Source organism: Rhinopithecus bieti, unplaced genomic scaffold (assembly GCF_001698545.2).
Source record: "Rhinopithecus bieti isolate Rb0 unplaced genomic scaffold, ASM169854v2 scaffold_3316, whole genome shotgun sequence".
Classification (NCBI taxonomy): Eukaryota; Metazoa; Chordata; class Mammalia; order Primates; family Cercopithecidae; genus Rhinopithecus; species Rhinopithecus bieti.
Window position 1 is genome coordinate 774,273 of NW_016804424.1, and position 20,186 is coordinate 794,458.

The window sequence follows — 20,186 nt, forward strand, 5'->3', positions numbered from 1 at the left end:
CGCAAGTACAGACATAAAGAACTACAGTCAGATGTAATAAGGGTTGTTTTATCAAGGGAATGTATTAAAACAGTAGATAAAGTAAAAAGAGGTGAGGTTAAAAGTAAGGTACAGTAATAATGACGTTTATGAAATGTGACTTACATAAGAAGAAAAGAGGACATAAATGGTATGAGAAATGGTGAAAGTATGGTAGAATCAAGCGATTTAAGGTATACATGGGAGTGGAGCATTGTTGGAGTTGAAATAACAGGAAATAAACACAAAAGAGTCTAGAAGATGGCACAGTGCAGGATGTTTGAAACTGTACTGTGAAGGGGTGCCACTCTTGACAATAATAAGGTAACAGGATGACTGTGGGACTGAGGGGACTGAAATTGTGTAGAGAGCAAGTTAGTTGAAGGAGACAGGGATCTAAGGCACTATGGATGAAGAACTAATCTATGTAAATACTACGATCATCGAAACCAAAGAATAGTGTTGGAGAGAGTTATCAACCAACCTGGTGTTAAAATATTTGGGAAGTGAGTCTTGTTAGTACCTGCGAGATTGACAGATGGCTACAACATAGAAGACAGTGGGTGATCTGGTCTATAATGGCATTGCAAACAGAGACTTTTTTTTAATACATGAGGAAAATGATCTGGAAGTCGCAACATGGAGTATGAAAGAAATATACCCTATCTCCAGAAAACATGTTCTGAGAGATTTGAAAGAGAAAATAGCCACCATCTGAGAGGGATCTACAGACAACTGCATCATTAGAGAAGAACAAAACGTCAGAGAGGGAACAAAGCTGAAGAGAATATTCACATAAAAGTTTGAGATTAATGGTGATTTTGGTAATGATGAAGCCACTTAAAATATCTTTTCCTTGAAGTGTAAAAGGCTTTAATGAATTTTAAAAGATAGAAATCATACAGAATATATTACCCAGGAATTAAATATAAAATCAATTACTTAAAAATATCTAGGTCCTGAAAACAAGGTCTTGGTGAGGTGCCACCATTTCATCCGTCCTCGGTCTCTGCGCCTTTCGCAGAGCTTCCAGCAGCGCTATGTTGGGCCACAGCATCCGGAGGTTCACAACCTCTGTGGTTGTGAGCCACAGGAGCCACTATGAGGAGGGCCCTGGGAAGAATTTGCCATTTTCAGTGGAAAACAAGTGGGCGTTACTAGTTAAGATGTGTTTGTACTTTGGATCTGCATTTGCTGCACCCTTCCTTATAGTAAGACACCAACTGCTTAAATCATAAGGATGTTTCAGTTCGTCCATTTAACAGATATGAAGAGCATTTTAAGAGATACAGCCTCTGGAAATGGATCAAACTCTAACTCATGGCATACTAGATATGTTTGTCAATAAACTTATGACATGAATGCTTAATGCCTCTTTTTTGAAATAGGGAATGTAATACTTGGCCATTTGCCTACTTTATTAATTTGGGTAACATTCCAGTATTACTCTGTGATTTAGCTTATTTAATAGTGTTAAACTGAGGTTATATTAAATTTTTGATTCCCAGGTCAGGATTTTGTTGGTAATTTATGCAATAAAAGGGAAATACAAATCAAAAAAAAAAAAANGAGGGCCCTGGGAAGAATTTGCCATTTTCAGTGGAAAACAAGTGGGCGTTACTAGTTAAGATGTGTTTGTACTTTGGATCTGCATTTGCTGCACCCTTCCTTATAGTAAGACACCAACTGCTTAAATCATAAGGATGTTTCAGTTCGTCCATTTAACAGATATGAAGAGCATTTTAAGAGATACAGCCTCTGGAAATGGATCAAACTCTAACTCATGGCATACTAGATATGTTTGTCAATAAACTTATGACATGAATGCTTAATGCCTCTTTTTTGAAATAGGGAATGTAATACTTGGCCATTTGCCTACTTTATTAATTTGGGTAACATTCCAGTATTACTCTGTGGTTTAGCTTATTTAATGGTGTTAAACTGAGGTTATATTAAATTTTGATTCCCAGGTCAGGATTTTGTTGGTAATTTATACAATAAAAGGGAAATACAAATAAAAAAATCTAAATATTTCTAAATAGTTAAAAATAAACCAACACATTTATAAATAATTAGAAGGGAAATTAGAAAATATTTCAGCATTGAATAGAAATAAAAGCAAAAAGTATCAAAATTTGTGTGATGAAGATAAGCAGAGCTTGGGGGAAGTTTGTGGCTTTGAATGCTTATATTAAAATAAAGAAAATTTCACATCAATGATTTTAATTCTCAATATTGAAAGCCAGGAAAAGAAAAATAAATCAAAATAAGTAGAATAAAGGTATTAAAGAAGATCATAAAGCAATGAAATAGAGAATAGATAAGCAATAGAGAAAAGTAGCAAAGACAGAAAAATAGATATATTAAACATTTTTTTCTCTTCAACAAACATCACTAAGAAACTGACAGTAAGTTACTTTCTGGGAGAGAATTTTTCAGTACATATATCTCAGTACTTATATATTTAGAATAAACAAAGAAGTATAAAAATTTAAAAATAAGACAAAAAAATACAGTGAACCAAAGATTAAGAAAATACTTCACAAAAGAAGATATATGGATGACTGGTAACCATATGCAATACGTTCAACAAATTTAGTAAATTCAAATCACAGTGAGATCCCACTGCATATCCACTGGAATAATCAAAAAGATGAACAGTGTTCAATCACTATCAAGTGTTGGCAAAACTGAATTATTGGAACTCATTGTTGAAGGCAGTATAAAATTTTGCCTACTCTGAAGAGTTGTTTAGCTGTAGTTTATAAAGTTCAACCTACACATGCCATAGGACCAAGAAATTATACAAGTAGTTATTTACCCAAGAGAAAGAAACACATTTATCCATTTAAAAAAAGACCTTGTATACAAATGTTCATAGAGGTTTGGGGTAAAGGAACCCACATGTCAACAAGACAAACTGTAGTATGGATAAACTTTAGTATGTTCATATAATGGGTCACTACTTATCTATGAAATTATATCAGTTACCAAAATATACAGCAACACGGAAGAATCACAAAAACATCCCAAGTGAAAGTAGCCAGATACAAAAGATTATCTACTGTAAATTTCATTATATGAATTACTAAACAAGTACAATTAATTTAAAGTGATGGAAATCAAATCAATGTTTGCTTGGAGAGAGGAATAGGAGTCATTTGGATTGAGAAGGGGCATGAGGGAACTTTTTGGGATGACAGAAATATTCTGTATATTGATTAGCACAATGTTTACACAGTAGATACACTTGTACAATTTGTCAAACATTAATGTTAATGTACTTAAATGAAGTTAAAAAACTAATAGCTTGACATTTATTTTCCTGCAAATCATGGAAATCAGCAAAAAAACCCATTGTTTTAAGAAGATAAAAACGTTGTTTTTTGTTTAGTGCTTTTTGTAATTCTTGGGTAATTTCAGATGATGAATCGCTTTGTTTAATACCTTATGGCGTTTTCACAAACAATGCAACATTATTTTAAGGACATTTCTATTAACTTGATAAAGCAGATTCGTTTTAATGAAAATATGTCCTTTGGTTCTAAAATATGTCCAAAGAAAAGTTTGTATTTTGTAAACTTATTTCTTATTCTCTCTTGGTGGCTAATGAGCTTTAATTAAGTTTAATTACAAAGTTTATCATAATGACAGAAAAGTATATAATCTTTTTCCTAATTCTCTCAGGAAAAAATAAAATTGGTTTCTGTTCTAAGGAGTAGGGAGTAGAGGTACATATGATGATTGAATAAAGCAACATCTGCTATATACATTTCTTTATATATATTTCAATTAAGAAGCTTTCATTATCCTTGGACCAGCAACATAATATAACCATGGATAATTATTTTTTGTTTCCGAAATTATTTCTGCTTTTAAGAAGTTTGTACTCTCATAGCTTACTTTTATTTTATTTTAAACTTTCAATTTGTTGGTTGCACAAGATTATCTTATTCTGAAAGCTTTCCTTTTCTTTCTCACCAACCAATCCCACATGCGTGGTGGGTGTAGTATTGGAAACGAACTTCATAGTCTTTCCGGATCTACTCAGTGTATAAGATGTCTTGTTTCCTCTGCTTGTATTCCACAAACTATCTGCCTCATCTTATTTATTGAAGCTTATCTGTCCTTAAGTAGATGAGATCATGCTTATGCTTCAGAAAGCTCTTTCTGCTCTGATTGGATGTTTGTGCTCTCATTTTAGTCTTTTCCCTTTAATCTCTCAATGTAGCTCACCCTACAAAGTATTTCCCTATTACCTTGTTTGGGCGGCGGGGGGACACCAGATAAGAAAAGGTGCTTTTATTTAATTTAAAATAAAAATCTCTTAGGATTAATGAAACCATATTTTGCCTAATACAGTATAATTGTGTAATAACTATTCATGGGACTAAAGAAAAATTAATGTTGGAAATATTATTTCTAAAAACAGTTATTATGTTATCTATATTGAAATGAATTTCAATATATGGGAATAGTGAGGTCTGGAAAATTGATACTTTCAAAGAGCATCATGAAAATGACTTTTTGACACGGGGAGCAAATTCATAAAGAAATCTAGTAAGATTTGAGATAATGATGCAGGATTATTTTTGTTCCTTAGTTCAGCTAAAATCCAGGTTCTTGTCACACGACCAGGAAAAATTAGGCAGGCACCCGTAAATATTGAAAGGTAAAGAGAGTGGAACAGGCCAACAGGCTCCCACCTCACAGATTGAATACCAGGCGACCACACACAGCTGAAGAGTCCAGGCTCCTCCCTGCTATACTAGGTGAGAATTCCAGGTGGCTCCACCCACTCTCCCAGCGCGCAGGCGGGCCACCAGCCCTTTGTGGGCGCTCAGAAACAAGGTCCTGGGCAGGTTCCCTTATCCGCACAAGAGCATCTGATGTGAACACTTGCGGGGCGGATCAGAGATTCTCCGGAGACCCTCGCTATCTGCCTCCTGCATCTATCAACAGGATCATCCTAGGAAAGAGAAATTTGTATTTTCTCCATCAACACAATGAAAAGTTTTGTCAAATGGATAAATGATATTTTTTGCTTGTGGTTGTGTCATTTACAAGTTTGAAGAACGAACTAAAATATCTGCTTTTTTCTTTAGAGCTCAAGCAAAGAGAGGTCGGAATTTTATACCTCAGTGGACCCAATTTCGGCATGACATTAGAATCAGAGTAACATTTCATTAAAAAGAAGAAAAGAGGTGGGAGAACCTAACAACAGAACAGGCCATAGCGTTCCTTTATATTTGAACAACAACAACAACAACAACAAACAACAACAACAACAAAAGGCTTTTGAAATGTTGTTGTTTTCTTATTTTCATAGGAATATAGAAATCTCCTTAAAGCCCATTTTGGAGACTCGGTAGAAAATTCGGACCTATTAATTTCAATAGCTCTGGTCTTCGGGGTTCTGATTATAACAAGTTAAAAACAAGCATATATATGTTTTGTTTTGTTTTGTTTTCCTGCTGAATGCTACAGATGGATTGTGCCTCCGACAGTTTATAACTCTCTGTTAAGAAAATAATTTTCAGTATCATTTATAGCAATCAGAATAGATATTCTTTGGCAGAATGGATGATCTGGAATTATGTTTGATTTAGACAATGATTATGTGTGTTTTCATCATTGCTCTTGCTCCATGCCCTGATGAGGTTACTGAAAGAAGGTTCCTATTCATCAGGTAGGAGAGTGTGACATCAATGATCACTGGAAACATCTGACTTCCGGCTGACTATCACAACCTCTCTGGGGAAATTCTGACGTGTTTCCAGGGACATTCAAAGCCCTCCTTTGTGTGCAATCAGCCAACCTGTAAACTTCCATGTGTAGGAACTGCACAATTAAACCATATAATATAAGAAACAAAACATGATTAGAGTAAGGTGAAGATATATAGTCCACACCCTGCCTCACATCCTGAAGGTGTCACACTGGGTCATGTAACAATTGGGAAACCTGTGAAAAAAATTTCAGCATAGTATTCTTTCTCATTATATTTTACAATACTGGTAATACTCATTATCTTCACTATATTAACTAATATCAGTTGAATGTTCACTATGTGCCAAGCACTATACTAAGCACTTTCTATGAATTATCTTAAGTAATACTGGCAAGAATGCTGTGTCAGCTTCCCATAAGGCTTAAAGTTGTTATTTCTCTCTCCTAGTCTGCACCTGATTTCATCATCCCTAAGAAAGCTTCCAGTCAGGGTGAGGTACAAGATGAACAATTGTTCCCTCCTGGATCGCAGTCATAGCGATTATCACCATGGCTGAATTCTCCTGTGGAACAGTGCTCATGTATGTATCTCTTTCACAGAAAGGGAAAAGTAAACTCAAGGGAACTGAGTTTACCACCAACTAGTGTATGACCTCTTTCTTAATCTTTTTCACACTCCTACTTCCTTACCTGTAAAGGGAAATACTATTTTTTATCTTATAGACCTAAACTTTTATATATTAGGAATTGAGGAATGCAAGTTAGTGCCTTCAGCTCAGAGCATTTCTTCCATTACCCAAATGAGACCATAATAAAAGAATAATTTTGCTTAAAATATTTTCCCTTTCAGAATCTTCTCATAAACACATATTAGAATGTTTCTTTGCCCCCAGATAATTATGACACTTTAATTTATAACTGTCTATGAACACAGTTTCCTGGGGTGCTAATATTAGAGGGGCTGATAGAAGAACCAAAAAAGGGGCGAGTAGTGCTGAAGAGGAAAAGTACACATACACACATTTTAACTATGTAGAAAAACATTGGTGCAATGTCTATAGCACGCCTTTCTGGGTTATCTGATCCTAATTATATGGTAGCCATTTTATAACTCTGAAAGTTATATATAACTGATAGCAATGCAAACTAATGTGTGTATGTGTATATGCAAATGAATACTGGCTAGTGGGGAGAAGAAACCCTCACGCCAGGAACTACCATCTTTGTCTCCATTTGTACACTCATTTTAGTACTCCTATCTGTAAGTGTGTCTGTCCTTGAAGTCTCCTTTGAACTGGTTATAACACCTCACCAGCTGCCTCATTAGTGAGTTATTTAAATATCTTTAACATATGATTATTTTTATATCGGTATGAAAGTCATGACTCTTACCTTGTTCGAAAATTATCCTTTAACACTCAAGTCTCAGTTCTGGTTTTATCTACCTTTGGACATGTTCGATGCATACATCTTTAATGAGCTGAGCCTCTACTTGAGCTTGCCCATGTCAGGTGCTGTGGTAGACAATAGAAACAGCAAACACATTATCCCACACAGAGAAAGAAAAATGGCTGACTCAGAAAAATAATTGGTTTCCTGTAAACCTCTCAGCCTCTTTTGTTCTTTCTTCTTTGCTTGCTTGCTTTCTGTCTTATGAAGTAAGACAAATGAGATGATTATTTCATTATGATGAATGATACAAGCATAGGTAGATTGCCTCTCATTTGTAATAAAATTGATAAAGTATTTAAGCTAAAAGATTATTTTCAATGCTACAAAGATTAAATATCCTTCCTTATCAAAAGGGGAGAAAAGTGACACACCACTTTGTTCTGATCGAGATTTTACTATAAAATCTCAAAAGAATTCCAAGGAGACAGAGTGGAGACTGATTTGGTGACTTATTCTATGTAGACAGGAAGAGAGTAAGAATCTGAAAGTAACTATGGTACAAGACTGCCAATAATTGGTTCACTCACCATTGCCTGGGCTGACAGGTGAATTAAATTGAAAGATATGCCTGCCAGGTATTTGGAAGACTTTCGTCTTCTCACCCCATTATATGCTTTGAACTTTATGTTGTGTCATTGTGACAAAATAAAGACTCGCAGAGTAAAAAGCTAGCCTTTAACTCGACAATTTAGACCATTTCTTACTTTATTGTAACACTCTATGTATTTTCTAACTATAAAGAGAGAGAAAAACCATCACAGGGTGGACACATTAAATAATTTCTATTAAAAGTGGACATGACCCATTACTTTCACTGTGGCCTTTATTTTTCTGCATCTAGAGATTTAATTTTCTGGGAATTGTAGAATAACTATGGTGCCATTATAAAATCTCAAGTATGAAAGCTATGACTACAAAAGCAAAGTGTAAAATTTGATACTATTATCTGAATGTTTTCTCTCCATTTATTCACATTTTCTCACTGGTATAATTAATCAAATTCAAAAAATATTTATCAAACATTTGACCCTGAGGATATGGCAATAAATAAGAGACACATAGTCTTTGCATTCATGATTTTACATTGTAATTGAGGATTTAAGTTTAAATCTAAATATAATAGTTTTTAAGTTAAAAATAAATTTGAAATAGGCAAACAAAATTCACACATACGAGTACTTACATAAACAAAACTCTGACAGTAGGTCAGTGTTATGCAGATAATTAAGATAAGGTGATGGTTAAATAGTAATTGTTGTATATTACACCAAGCAGGAAAAGGTCTCTTCAGGAGAGTCTTTCATTTAAGCTGTGATGAAAATGACAGAAAAGGACAGAGTCCAGCAAACTGAGATGAAAGCTTCCCCGAAGCAAAAGGACAGCTAGGTAAAAGATAATTGAAATATGTTCAATATATTGTTCAAACTAATTGTATGTTTAATATATATTTAGATCTATATATAAAAAAATGAGAAGGCTACCTCATACTCAGAATGACTACTAACAATAAAATAGAAAATAACATGTTGAAAAGGATAGAAAGAGGTTGGAACCCTTGTACAGTAAGTCCTCACTTACCATCGTAGATTGTTCTTGGAAACTGTGACTTGGCACAAAACAAGATAATGAAACTAATTTTACTATGGGCTAACAGATATAAACAAGGGGTGACTTTCCTACAGCATATTTCTGGTCACAGAAACATTATGAAACTTCTAAATAAAGCCCCCAAACACTTCTCACATTAAACACTGGAATAAAATGTGGGTTATACATACATTTAAGACATTAGTACAAACAAGTAAGGTCATTATTTACCCACTTATTTCAGTTCAGTGTCATGGGTTCAGTTCGGTATCATGAGTCCCCGAGGCTCAGAGACCAAGGCAGGAACGTGCTCTTGACGGGAGGCCATTGCATCGTAGGGTGCACTATCACACACACCCACACTCACGCTGAGACCACGTAGACGCACCAATGAACCCAATGTTCATAGCTTTGGGATATGAGAGGAACCCAGAGTACCTGAGAAAAAAAACCCAAGCAGACATGGAGGGAACGTGCAAACTTCACATGGCCCTGGCAAGGAATAGATTTTTCTATTCTCATCTACATTATAATAAAATGACGTTGAATGAAATGCTGAGATTGGTCACACTACAAAGGGAATGATCTTAGCACTATGGAACTGTGCATTTAAAAAATAGTTAAGACAGTACATTTTATGTGATGTATATTTTACTACAATTAAAAATTGGAAATGTCTAAAAGAGAAATATAAATCTGTTTTTTAAGAGAAGAACATGCTGTTTAATTTAATATATGCCCATTTTTTGATTTATCGGCTTTTAATTTAGAGAGAAGCAGCTAACACAAGAGTCTTAGGAGACACAGCAACGAAAACAAAGCCATTCCCGAGAAGCTGCTTTATCACAAGGTGGACAGGGAGAACCATGTTCAGGGTTGATGTGTTCGTTCTTCTTCCCAAGAATGTCCACTACCTGAAGGCGAAGCTTTGGTTTGACGTATTCACTGTTGTGTCCCAATACCTAGCACAGAACCTGACAAATCATGGACACTCAAGAAATATTTGTTCAGTTAATTAGTCTATTAATAAAAGAAGGTATTGCCATGGGCTCAAATACTAATCTGTTCACCTTTTTCTCTTTTTCCATTTTGAGGAATATAGCTCAGGGTTACATATAAAATGCACACAAATCAAAGGAATGAGACTTTTTTCTTTTCTTAACCTTTTTTGTCTATGAGAAGGGAGGAAAAAGTGATCATAGAGGGCTAGATGATGATAATAAGTTAGATCAAAATGTCAAGGTGTTTTAAAAAATAGTAAGCAATAGTACTAAGAACTTAAATGAAGATAATGTCTAGAGCAAATAAAGTTTAATGTTGGAAATTTTCAGCTGAGAGTATGCAGAACTTTAAGAGGACCTCTCATTGTCTAAGACTCAGCATTGAGGCCACTCCTTACTGTCAGAGCTGACAGTAAGGACTTAGATTTGGAAACCTGGAGTCTCAGGACTGAAGTGAAGAGGGTGTGGGGAAGAAGAATGGTGGGGATTAACCCTGGGGATTTTTTGAAAACTGGGACATTTTGATAGTAGCAGATATTTAGTTAGAGATAACTGATACTTCATTGAAGAACCACAAGGAAGGCTCCATTTGGTACAAAAATACGACATTTCCCTAATCTGGATTAAAACTTTCGTATTTTTAATAGAATGGTGGTTCTCAGAGTTTACAAAGATAGGTATCTGGGAAACATCCATAAATTTCAGATCCTGGGTCTCTACCCAGACAGCGTTATCTTGAATCAATTTTTATTTTTTATTTTTTTAGACGAAGTTTGACTCTTGTTGTCCAGGCTGAAGTGCAATGGTGCAATCTTGGCTCACTGCAACCTCCGCCTCACGGGTTCAAGTGATTCTCCTTCCTCAGCCTCCTGAGTAGCTGGGATTACAGGAGTGTGCCACCACACCCAGCTAATATATGAGGTAAAATAGTATGACCACAATGGTTTAATTCCCATTTGTAGACAGGTAGGTTATTTCTACATTCATCTATAGCAAAAATATTAGATTAAAATATTTATAATACTTGTGGTATAAAACTATACTGCATATAGCACAATTTATAATTGATAAGATGCAGAACCAACTTAAGTGACCATCAAACAACGAATGGATAAAGAAAATGTAGTATGTATACATCATGGGGTACTACTCAGTCATAAAAAGAAACAAAATAATGTCTTTTGCAGCAACTTGGATGGAGCTGGAGATCCTAACAGAAGTAACTCAGGAATGGAAAACCAAATATTTATGTTCTCACTTATAAGTGGGAGCTAAGCTATGAGGATAACTAATATAATGGGCTTTGGGGACTCAGGGATAAAGGTTGGCAAGTGTGTGAGGGATAAAGGACTATATACTGGGTACAGGGTACACTGCTCAGGTGATGGGTGCACCAAAATCTCAGAAATCATCACTAAAGAATGTATTCATGTAACCAAACACCACCTGTTCCCCAAAAGCTACTGAAATAAAAATTAAAATTAAAAAATATATACTGCATATACTATGAATATTATATATTATATACCTACCAATATATGAAGTATAGTTGTGAGTATATGTTGTATGGCTATATGTTACATATATATTTACAAACTTGCATATATGCTTATGTACATATATATGCTTATGTATATCTATCACCTACCTATTTCCAACAGATTTGTACTGCGAAAATACACTAGGTGCCATGTACTATGGAAACAGAAATAAAATAATAAACAAATAAACAAACATGGAGTTGACATTTTAGTGGTTTCAAAAGTCAGTAAACAGGTTTATGCTTAAATAATATGCCCGGTGATAAGTACTATGAAGAAAAAAAGAGCGCAATAAGAAAAGAAAATTGAGGACGGTACTATTTTAGACAGAGGTGTGTACAATTTAAATTTTGATAAATTCTGTCAAAGTTTTCTTATTAATGCTCTAGTTTAATATCTTCTCATTGTCACTGAAGTTCTTCAATATTACCATGAGCTGTCTGAATATAAACTCCTGCCGTCTTTCCCTCCCTCCCTCCCTTGCTCCCTCCTTCCTTCCTTCCTTCCTTCTTTTCCTTCCTTCCTTCCTTCCTTCCTTCCTTCCTTCCTTCCTTCCTTCCTTCCTTCCTCCCTCTCTCCCTTCCTTCCTCCCTTCTTCCTTCCTTTCCTTCCTTCCTTTTTTTCTTTCTTACTTTTCTTTCTTTTTTTGCTTCCCCGTTATAGTCTCTCTTTTTTCACTTTAATGATACATTCCAAAAAATAGTAGATAAGCTAGATATAAATTTGGATTATAAACTTGTATTTATTGGGCTTTCTCTGAAGTCCTCTAATGAGACCTTAGAAGAGATATGCTTTGCTTTTACCGTATATCCCTGGTTCGTGGGGACTAACTATCAAAGAAGGCTTTATGGTTAATTTCCTGATCATGGACTGCTGTGTAGTATGTGTGTTTTCTCGAAAACTTAGACCCTAAACTCCTATGAAGGCAGATTTGGTATTACAGATTTGCAAACAAATCATTTTTTTCCTACTCAGAGCAAAGGTCAAAACAGATTAGTTTTCTTGTTATCTCTTTTGCTGGACTGCTTAGTTTTTCTGAACATCTGTCTCTGATGGTGTTGTCATTAAACTGTTTGAAATTCATGCTTGAATCTGATCCAAATCTAAACTGCAGGAGCCAAAACTTACATCCTTTCCTCATGTCTAATACAATTCTAGCTCTGGATTGCCAGGATTAGTTCAGCCATAGCATCAATGATGGTATTACTTGGTTTTGATCTCCCTTTTTGGTTTCGACCTTTTATTGTCATACGAGCTCAGCTATACACTTAAAATATATCATCATTATTAGGATTTTGTATTAGGACAATTTTCAGGATATCTAGTCTGACAATATTTGTAAGAATTGAAGTGCTAGACACTTTTCTGTATATTATAAATTTTCAAAAATAGAAATAAAGTGTTGTTAGCTATGCCCATTTGTTTTACCTAAAAAATACAGTGCTTTGAAATGAAAAGCTAATTTATACTAGCAAGGTATTTAGACTGTTTTATTGACAGAAAGAAAAGACAAAACTGCTAATACTAGACTGTAAAACCAGCTAAGGAACTGTGGTCCAATTTGCTGTTCTTATCTATTTCTCATCAATTTTATGGTACAAAAGTCAACCAGTTTCTCATATTATTTTTTCAAGAAATTCAGGTACACGTAAGAGATTTCAAATATAGCTTAACTAGTGTCTCATCCAGGAAAGTCAACGTTGATATGATATTCTGATTCTGCAAACAAGGGTCTACCTCTATTGGGAACACAGGAGATTTCTGGATGACACCAGCTGCTCAAGTATTTCAGTGGGGACAAATGTGTCAGGAAAGGACACAGAAATGTAGCTTCTGTGTGTGTGTGTGTGTGTGTGTGTGTGTGTGTGTGTGTGTGATTTCATCTCTGGAAAATCAGAGTCAAAACTAAATTAACTGTTTCAAAATGTGGTTCTAATTCTATCAATCACATATTTAAAATCCTCTAATGTCTTTTCATTGAAATCAGAATAAATCCCAAATTTCTCACATGGTCTGGCTCCTGTCTGCCTCATCAAGCTCATTTCTTATCACTCTGTCCCTCATTTACTAGTCTCCGGCCACATTGAAAACACATCAGGGATTTTGCCATTGTAGTTCTGTTTTCCTGATATGGTCTTTTTTCAGATCTTCACGTGGCTACATGCTTCTCAACACCGAGATTCAGTTCAGTTGTTGCCTCTTCAAAAACTCCCTCCAAGGTTACGCTATCTAAAATACAGACAGCATATTTCCAGCTCCACTCACGGGTTTTGGTGGGGTTTGTTATTTATTTATATGCTGGCAAATTTTATATATGACTCTTTAGTGGATTTAAGTTCTGTAAAGTCAATAATTTTGTCTTTCTTTTTTGTTTTCAACTCTGTATTTTCAATTCCTAGAATGCTATCTCTCACATAGCAGATGTCCAATAAATATTTGCTGAATAAATAAGTGAGTGGATGTTCCGGAGACGTTATCCTAAGTGTTTCTGATACCCTTTTAGTGCGAAGCCTGCTGAGGTCAGGAAGAATTACTACCTTTTTTTTTTTTTTTTTTTTTTTTGAGATGGTCTCTCGTTCTTTCGCTCAGGCTGGAATACGGTGCCGTGATCTGGGCTCACTGCAACCTCCACCTCCAGGGTTCAAGCAGTTCTCTGCCTCAGCCTCCCGAGTAGCTGGGATTACAGGCGCCTGCCAGTATGCCCAGCTAATTTTTTGTATTTTTAGTAGAGATGGGGTTTCACTATCCTGGCCAGGCTGTTCTTAAACTCCTGACCTGGTGATCCACCTGCCTCAGCCTCCCAAAGTGCTGGGATCACAGGCGTGAGCCACCGCCCTGGCCAAGAATTACTATTTATAGATCCCCTACATGGTTCTACTTTCACATCTTTTATTTATCAGAAAAAAAATATTTTCTCTTCTTATTTTCTATTTCTTTATTTTATTATTTTTTTGGAGAAAGGATCTTGCTCTTTCACCCAGCCTGGAGTACAGTGGTGTGACTTCTCTGGCTCAGACAATCTTCCCACCTCAGCCTCCAAGCAGTTGGCACTACAAAATATTAAAAAACAAATACAGACTAGCTGGGCATGATCTTACTACGTTGCTCAGGCTAGTCTTGAACTCCTGGGCTCAAGGGATTCTCCTGCCTTAGCCCCCAAACTTCTAGGATTACAGGTGTGAGTCACCGGGTGTGGCACCTTACTTTTTAATGCATATGTTCTGTCTTATAAGCTGGAGAATTTTAGAACCTGTTTCATCCAAAGAAATTAATCTAATTTCTTTGCAGCCATTCGGGCAGAGCCAAAGGTGAATAAGATAGTCCAGTTGGGGCAATATGCGAATGCCCATTGATTAAGTCGTACAACTATACCTGTAAGAGATCTAGAGCCTTTAGAAATAGCCTTGGAGAGTATGGAGTGCAAATTTAGTGTTCACTATTACAAGAACTATCTGCATATGTGCCTGTGGATCTCCATGGAAGTGATGGTTGAATGAAAGTTTTCCCAGCCTAATTATGAACAAGGCGAAAAATCAAAAGCAGAACATGTAGAGCTAAAGCCTAAAACAGAGAATCAAGTATAAGAAGTATCAAGGAAGGATCTGTGGGCTCATTGTTTTGAGAGGACTGTCGATAGCGAAGGCAACCAGCAAAACTGAGTGAATATGTGGTTTGCAACTGACAGTGTTTTGAGTTTAATGGCTTCAGTGTTTTGAGTTCCATGGCTTTGAATGAGCTCAATAAGGAGGCTTCAACTTTGCAGAATAATAAATTATAGAAAAAAAATGCCAGAAGGAGATGTGATTGAAGTCTTCCATGGTCACTGTTAGTCAGCATTAGGCTTATCCTTTAGTCCAGTGATTCTTAACTGGGGGCAAGTTTGGCCCTCTGAGGGGTGGAAGGTCTTTCTGGTAATGTCTGGAGGGTTTCTTTGATTGTCACACCTCAGAGGTGCTTCTGGTACTGGGAAGGTGGAGGCCAGAGGTGCTGCTAAAGATCCTACAATGCACAGGACACAGCCCTTTACAACAAATAATTATGCAGTCCACAGTGTCAAATAACATTAGCTGAAATTGAGAACCCCTGCTGTAGGCAGTGATCGCTTCTTGGAGGTTTTGAGAATGGAGTGACACATGGAAAGTATTCTTTTAGTCAAGGTTCCTTCATTGCCTGTGACAGAAGCCATCTTATGCCAAAAGGAGGCTTTATTATTAGAATGGAAGCATGTCTCATGAACCTCCAGAGAAGGAATTCAGACAAGCCTTAAGGAGAAACTCAAACCACAAAACAGAGAGCTATCAGAGAAATTTCCTTCTATTTTTCTCTCTGTCAGGCAGTCTTCATTTTTGTCACTCTCTCGACTGCCTTTACTGAAAGCTGTTTCATGAAGATGTCAGAATCTAACTAACTCATACCTCCCAGAATTAAATGCTACTTTGTCATCCACATTGATAATTTATTGTTATCCCTATACTCTCTCTTGGTACGTTAAGAATAAAGATTTTTCCAGCCTAATCTGGGCTTTGAAAATCCAACTCTCTACTGGGTCTTTCTCTTATTATGCAGACAGGAGCTAAGAGCTCCTATTTTCTCTTTCTAGCAGGAAACTGGAAATGAATCCTGCAAAACAGCCTATGTCCATATGCAAATTTTCAACTAAAACTTTTGCATACACGTTGTTTACTCACCTGTGTAGGTTTGTTCAGTGTTTTTTGCTATAAGCTACTTGAGGGCCACTATATTACCAGGAAATTATCACCCTTGATGAACCTGACATAAGCAGGCTATCTAGGGTAACTATGTACTAATAGAATCAAATTAGAATAGTTGGACACATTTTTATAAAAATTTATCTTATTCAGAAAAGATTAAATTGTGGATTGTGGATGAGTGAAATAATTCAGGAACAGGCACCAGTCTGTGAACCGGTTTGAAAGATACTGACCCAGTCTGGCAATTTCAAAGGTGTGATCTGTGGAGCATAGGGCTCAGGATAGTCGTCAAAAATAAATATTTTATGGTTGAACAGGTGTCATGGGTTAAATTGTGTTCCCCTAAAAGATATGTTGAAATTTTAACTCCAGATACCTGTGAATGTGACTTTATTTGAAAATAAGATGTTTGGATATATAATCAAGTTCAAATGATGCCATTAGCGTGGGTCCTAATCCAACATGACTGGTGTTCTCACAAGAGAAGAGAAATTTGGACAAAGACAAATAGAGGAGAATGCCATGACACAGACGCAGAGGGAAGATGGTCATGGAAAGATGGAGACAGAGACTGGAGTTATGCTGCCGCAGCTAAGGAATGCCTAATGCTACCAGAAGCTGGAAGAAGCAAAGCCTGCACCCACCCCAGAGGGTATGGAAGGGGCATGGCCCTGCCAATATCTTCATTTTAGACTTCTGGACTCCAGGACTGTGGGATAAGTTTCTGTTCTTTTAGGCAACCGTTTGTCATATTTTGTTATAGCAGTCCTAGGAAACTAATACAACATGTTTAAAAAATTCTGCATGCTATTACAACCTCAACTCAGAGATTTCTCATTCATATTACCATAAGGATTCTAAGACTTTCTACTTTATTTTTTAAAAAATTAACTTTAATTCTAAATCTGAGATTTATTTCACCATGAAACACATTATTACATGATATTTATAATCCTAAAAGCAAGAGTTCCTTGGATTACTGTTGGGGATTTTAATTTTCTATTCATTTTATAAATGAACAAAATTAGGGGTATAGGGGTGCTAACTGTTGGTCCTAATTCTCTTTTACCTGGGTTTTACCCTGGTTTTCACCATAACATTTTACCATAGCATAGCATAGAGATGTAGAGAACAGACAAAAGATAACAATAACAAAACCTAATTTACTTTTGAATGAATTGTTAAAATTGTGCAATTTTCTTCCAAGGACTATATCTCATATATATTTGGAATAAAAATTTAGATGGACACTTATAGATTTAGTCTTTTCATTCTTATTTTCAAACACCCTTAAAATAGTTAAGAAAAACATAATATAAAATAAAATACATATAAGGAATGAATTCCAGGTATTTTAGTTTCTATAATACTATATGAATAAAATACACAACTATGGAAATACCACAATGTCATAAAGCAGCTATTCATTCAATATCTCTGTATGGTATCAAAAATAATTTTACATGTTTGAAAAATCTGAATAAATACATATTAAATAATTATTAAAAATCCATAGCAGTATGTATTTTTTTAAGAGCTAAAGTAGAATTTAGCACAGCACCAAGGCAATTATTTTATTTCCTCTCTGAATATGGAACCACTCAATATTAATAATAGGAAAATTAATAGTAATCCAGAGCACTAGGCTAGATGATTGTTAATTACTAAGTAAAATTAAAATCTGAAAGCACTATAATGTTACTCTTCTAAATGACATTATTTAAAACACTATCATTATAGTCAAGGGAAAACAACACTGAAATGTTGAACTCTGTTAATTTTATTTCAAATGATCAATGTCTCTTATGATCAGAGAGTTTATGTTAATACCAGGCTTCACATTTTCTTTTTCAGTGTATTAACCAAAAGGCTTCCAACTCCTTTTTAAGCACTAATGCTCCTTAGGGGAAATTTATACAGCCTGCATTGGCAATCCAACACAGAAAAACTACAAAGGCGATGACACTTATCCTGAGAACCACAAAACTACTTGAATTAAAATAAAAATAAGATGAACCTGGGTCCTTCCTCCAAATAAGCCTAACTCAGGTTTGAAGTTGGCAAAACAACTTCGAGCTACATCAAAGTTAATTGGGAGGAGTTTTGCTTTTCCAGTAGAGTCGTGTACTCTCTTCAATTTAAGAACTTAAGAGCCCATGCTGAGTTCTAACATCCTTCTGGAGCTACATTAAATTGAATGTTTTTTTCTTAATTTCTGACTAATAAAGAAATGACTATTGATCCTACAGATTCTCTGTCTCTACTGCAATATTTAGACTTATGATTTGGCACAAATAGAGATACTTGCAATATATAGAATTTTTAGGAAGCAGAGACAACACAGTAAACAATATGTATTTGTTTAATGGACAATTTGCTGAGTTCTGTATTGCTCTCGCATTACAGATAAGAAACCTGAGATCAAGAAAATTTCATGAAATATGTTCAAGGTCTCTGGGGTCCCCACAAGTGTGCTACTACATTCTTCTCAATATGCAATACTGCTTGAGGCTAGATGAGACTCATTGGATACTGTTTTCCAAAACCGCTTGGTCCGGTATTATTCAACGATAAGTTTGTATCACTTCCAAAATGGAAAAGAGCAATTTTTAATATAAATCTTTCTTTATTCATTGGTAATGGAATCCCAGTTTTATTTGGGCACTAGTCTATCCAAAAAGATTACATTTCTTAATTTTTCATACAGCTATATGTGGTCATGTGACTAAATTCCAGCCAATTATGTGATAGTGGAAGTAATATCCTATTCCTGGATATACAGCAAGATAGAAGAAAACTGGATAAGTAATGCATATGGTTCTCCATGCCAAATCTGGACCGTCTCCAGTCATTTTTTACATACAATGAAAGTGCATTTCCATCATGTTAAATCATTACTCTGTATATGTTTATGGGTTTGAATTTCAGAGTGGGTGGCTTTTTTTTAATATATATGTAGCAGGATCTAATATTATCTCATTCAGCAATGTGAGTTTCTCCTAAAAGTCTGTATATTCAATACAAAGACTCAGTCTCAGGCAATTATATTTTCTTTATCCTTTTCATATTTTGGAATTTAAAATACCTTTATCATATGAAAAAAAAAGCTCAACATCACTGATCATTAGAGAAATGCAAGTCAAAATCACAATCAGATACCATCTCATGCCAGTCAGAATGACCATTAATGAAAAAGTCAAAAAGTAACAGGTGCTGGCAAGGTTGGGGAGATAAAGGAATGCTTTTACACTGTTGGTAATGTTAATTAGTTCAACTATTGTGGAAGACAGTGTGGTCATTCCTTAAAGACCTAGAGATAGAAACGCCATTTGACCCAGCAATCCCAATATTGGGTATATACCCAAAGAATACAAATCATCCTATTATAAAGATACATGACCACATATGTTCATTGCAGCAGTATTAACAATAGCAAAGACATGGAATTAACCTAAATGACCAACAATGATAGAATAAAGAAAATGCAGTACATATATACCATGGAATATTGTGCAGCCACAAAAAAACAACATCATGTCCTTTGCAGGGACATGGAAGAAGCTGGAGGCCATTATCCTTAGCAAACTAATGCAGGAATAGAAAACCAAATACTGCATGTTCTCACTTATAAGTGGCAACTAAATGATGAGAACACATGTATACAAAAGAACAACGCACACTGGGGTCCCTTGGAGGGTGGGAGGAGGGAGAGGATCAGGAAAAATAACTAATGGATACTAGGCTTCACACCTGGATGATGAAATAATCTCTACAACAAACCCCCATGACACACATTTACCTAGGTAGCAAACCTACACACCCCACACAAGTGTCCCTGAACATACAGGTTAAAAAATAATAAAAATACTTTAAAATCTTTGTTTTATGAAATAATTTTAAACAAAAAATGTTAGGTTTTTTGTTTACATAATTTGAAAAATTAAAAGTTGGCAAATCTATGAAATTCCAAAATTTTGTATTTTTATATTTTACTAAAACAAAAAAATCTGGAGACAACCAATTTAGATCATTTTTCATTTGCCAGCTTCACCAGATAAAAGAGAAATTTGAAACCTGCAGTTGAATTCATTAAGATTCTAAATAAAAGCCATTTGAACCAATAGCTTTATATTTATTAATTTTTG

General features: G+C 35.4%; 1 protein-coding gene across 1 annotated transcript; it reads left to right on the forward strand.

Annotated features, from left to right (window-relative positions):
* Nucleotides 1–1,058: 1,058 nt before the first annotated feature.
* LOC108527083 (cytochrome c oxidase subunit 7C, mitochondrial-like) lies at nucleotides 1,059–1,387 on the forward strand. The gene has a single exon (XM_017868249.1). The coding sequence runs from the start codon at nucleotides 1,059–1,061 to the stop codon at nucleotides 1,254–1,256; it is 198 nt and encodes a 65-aa protein (XP_017723738.1). The 3' UTR covers nucleotides 1,257–1,387.
* Nucleotides 1,388–20,186: the final 18,799 nt, after the last annotated feature.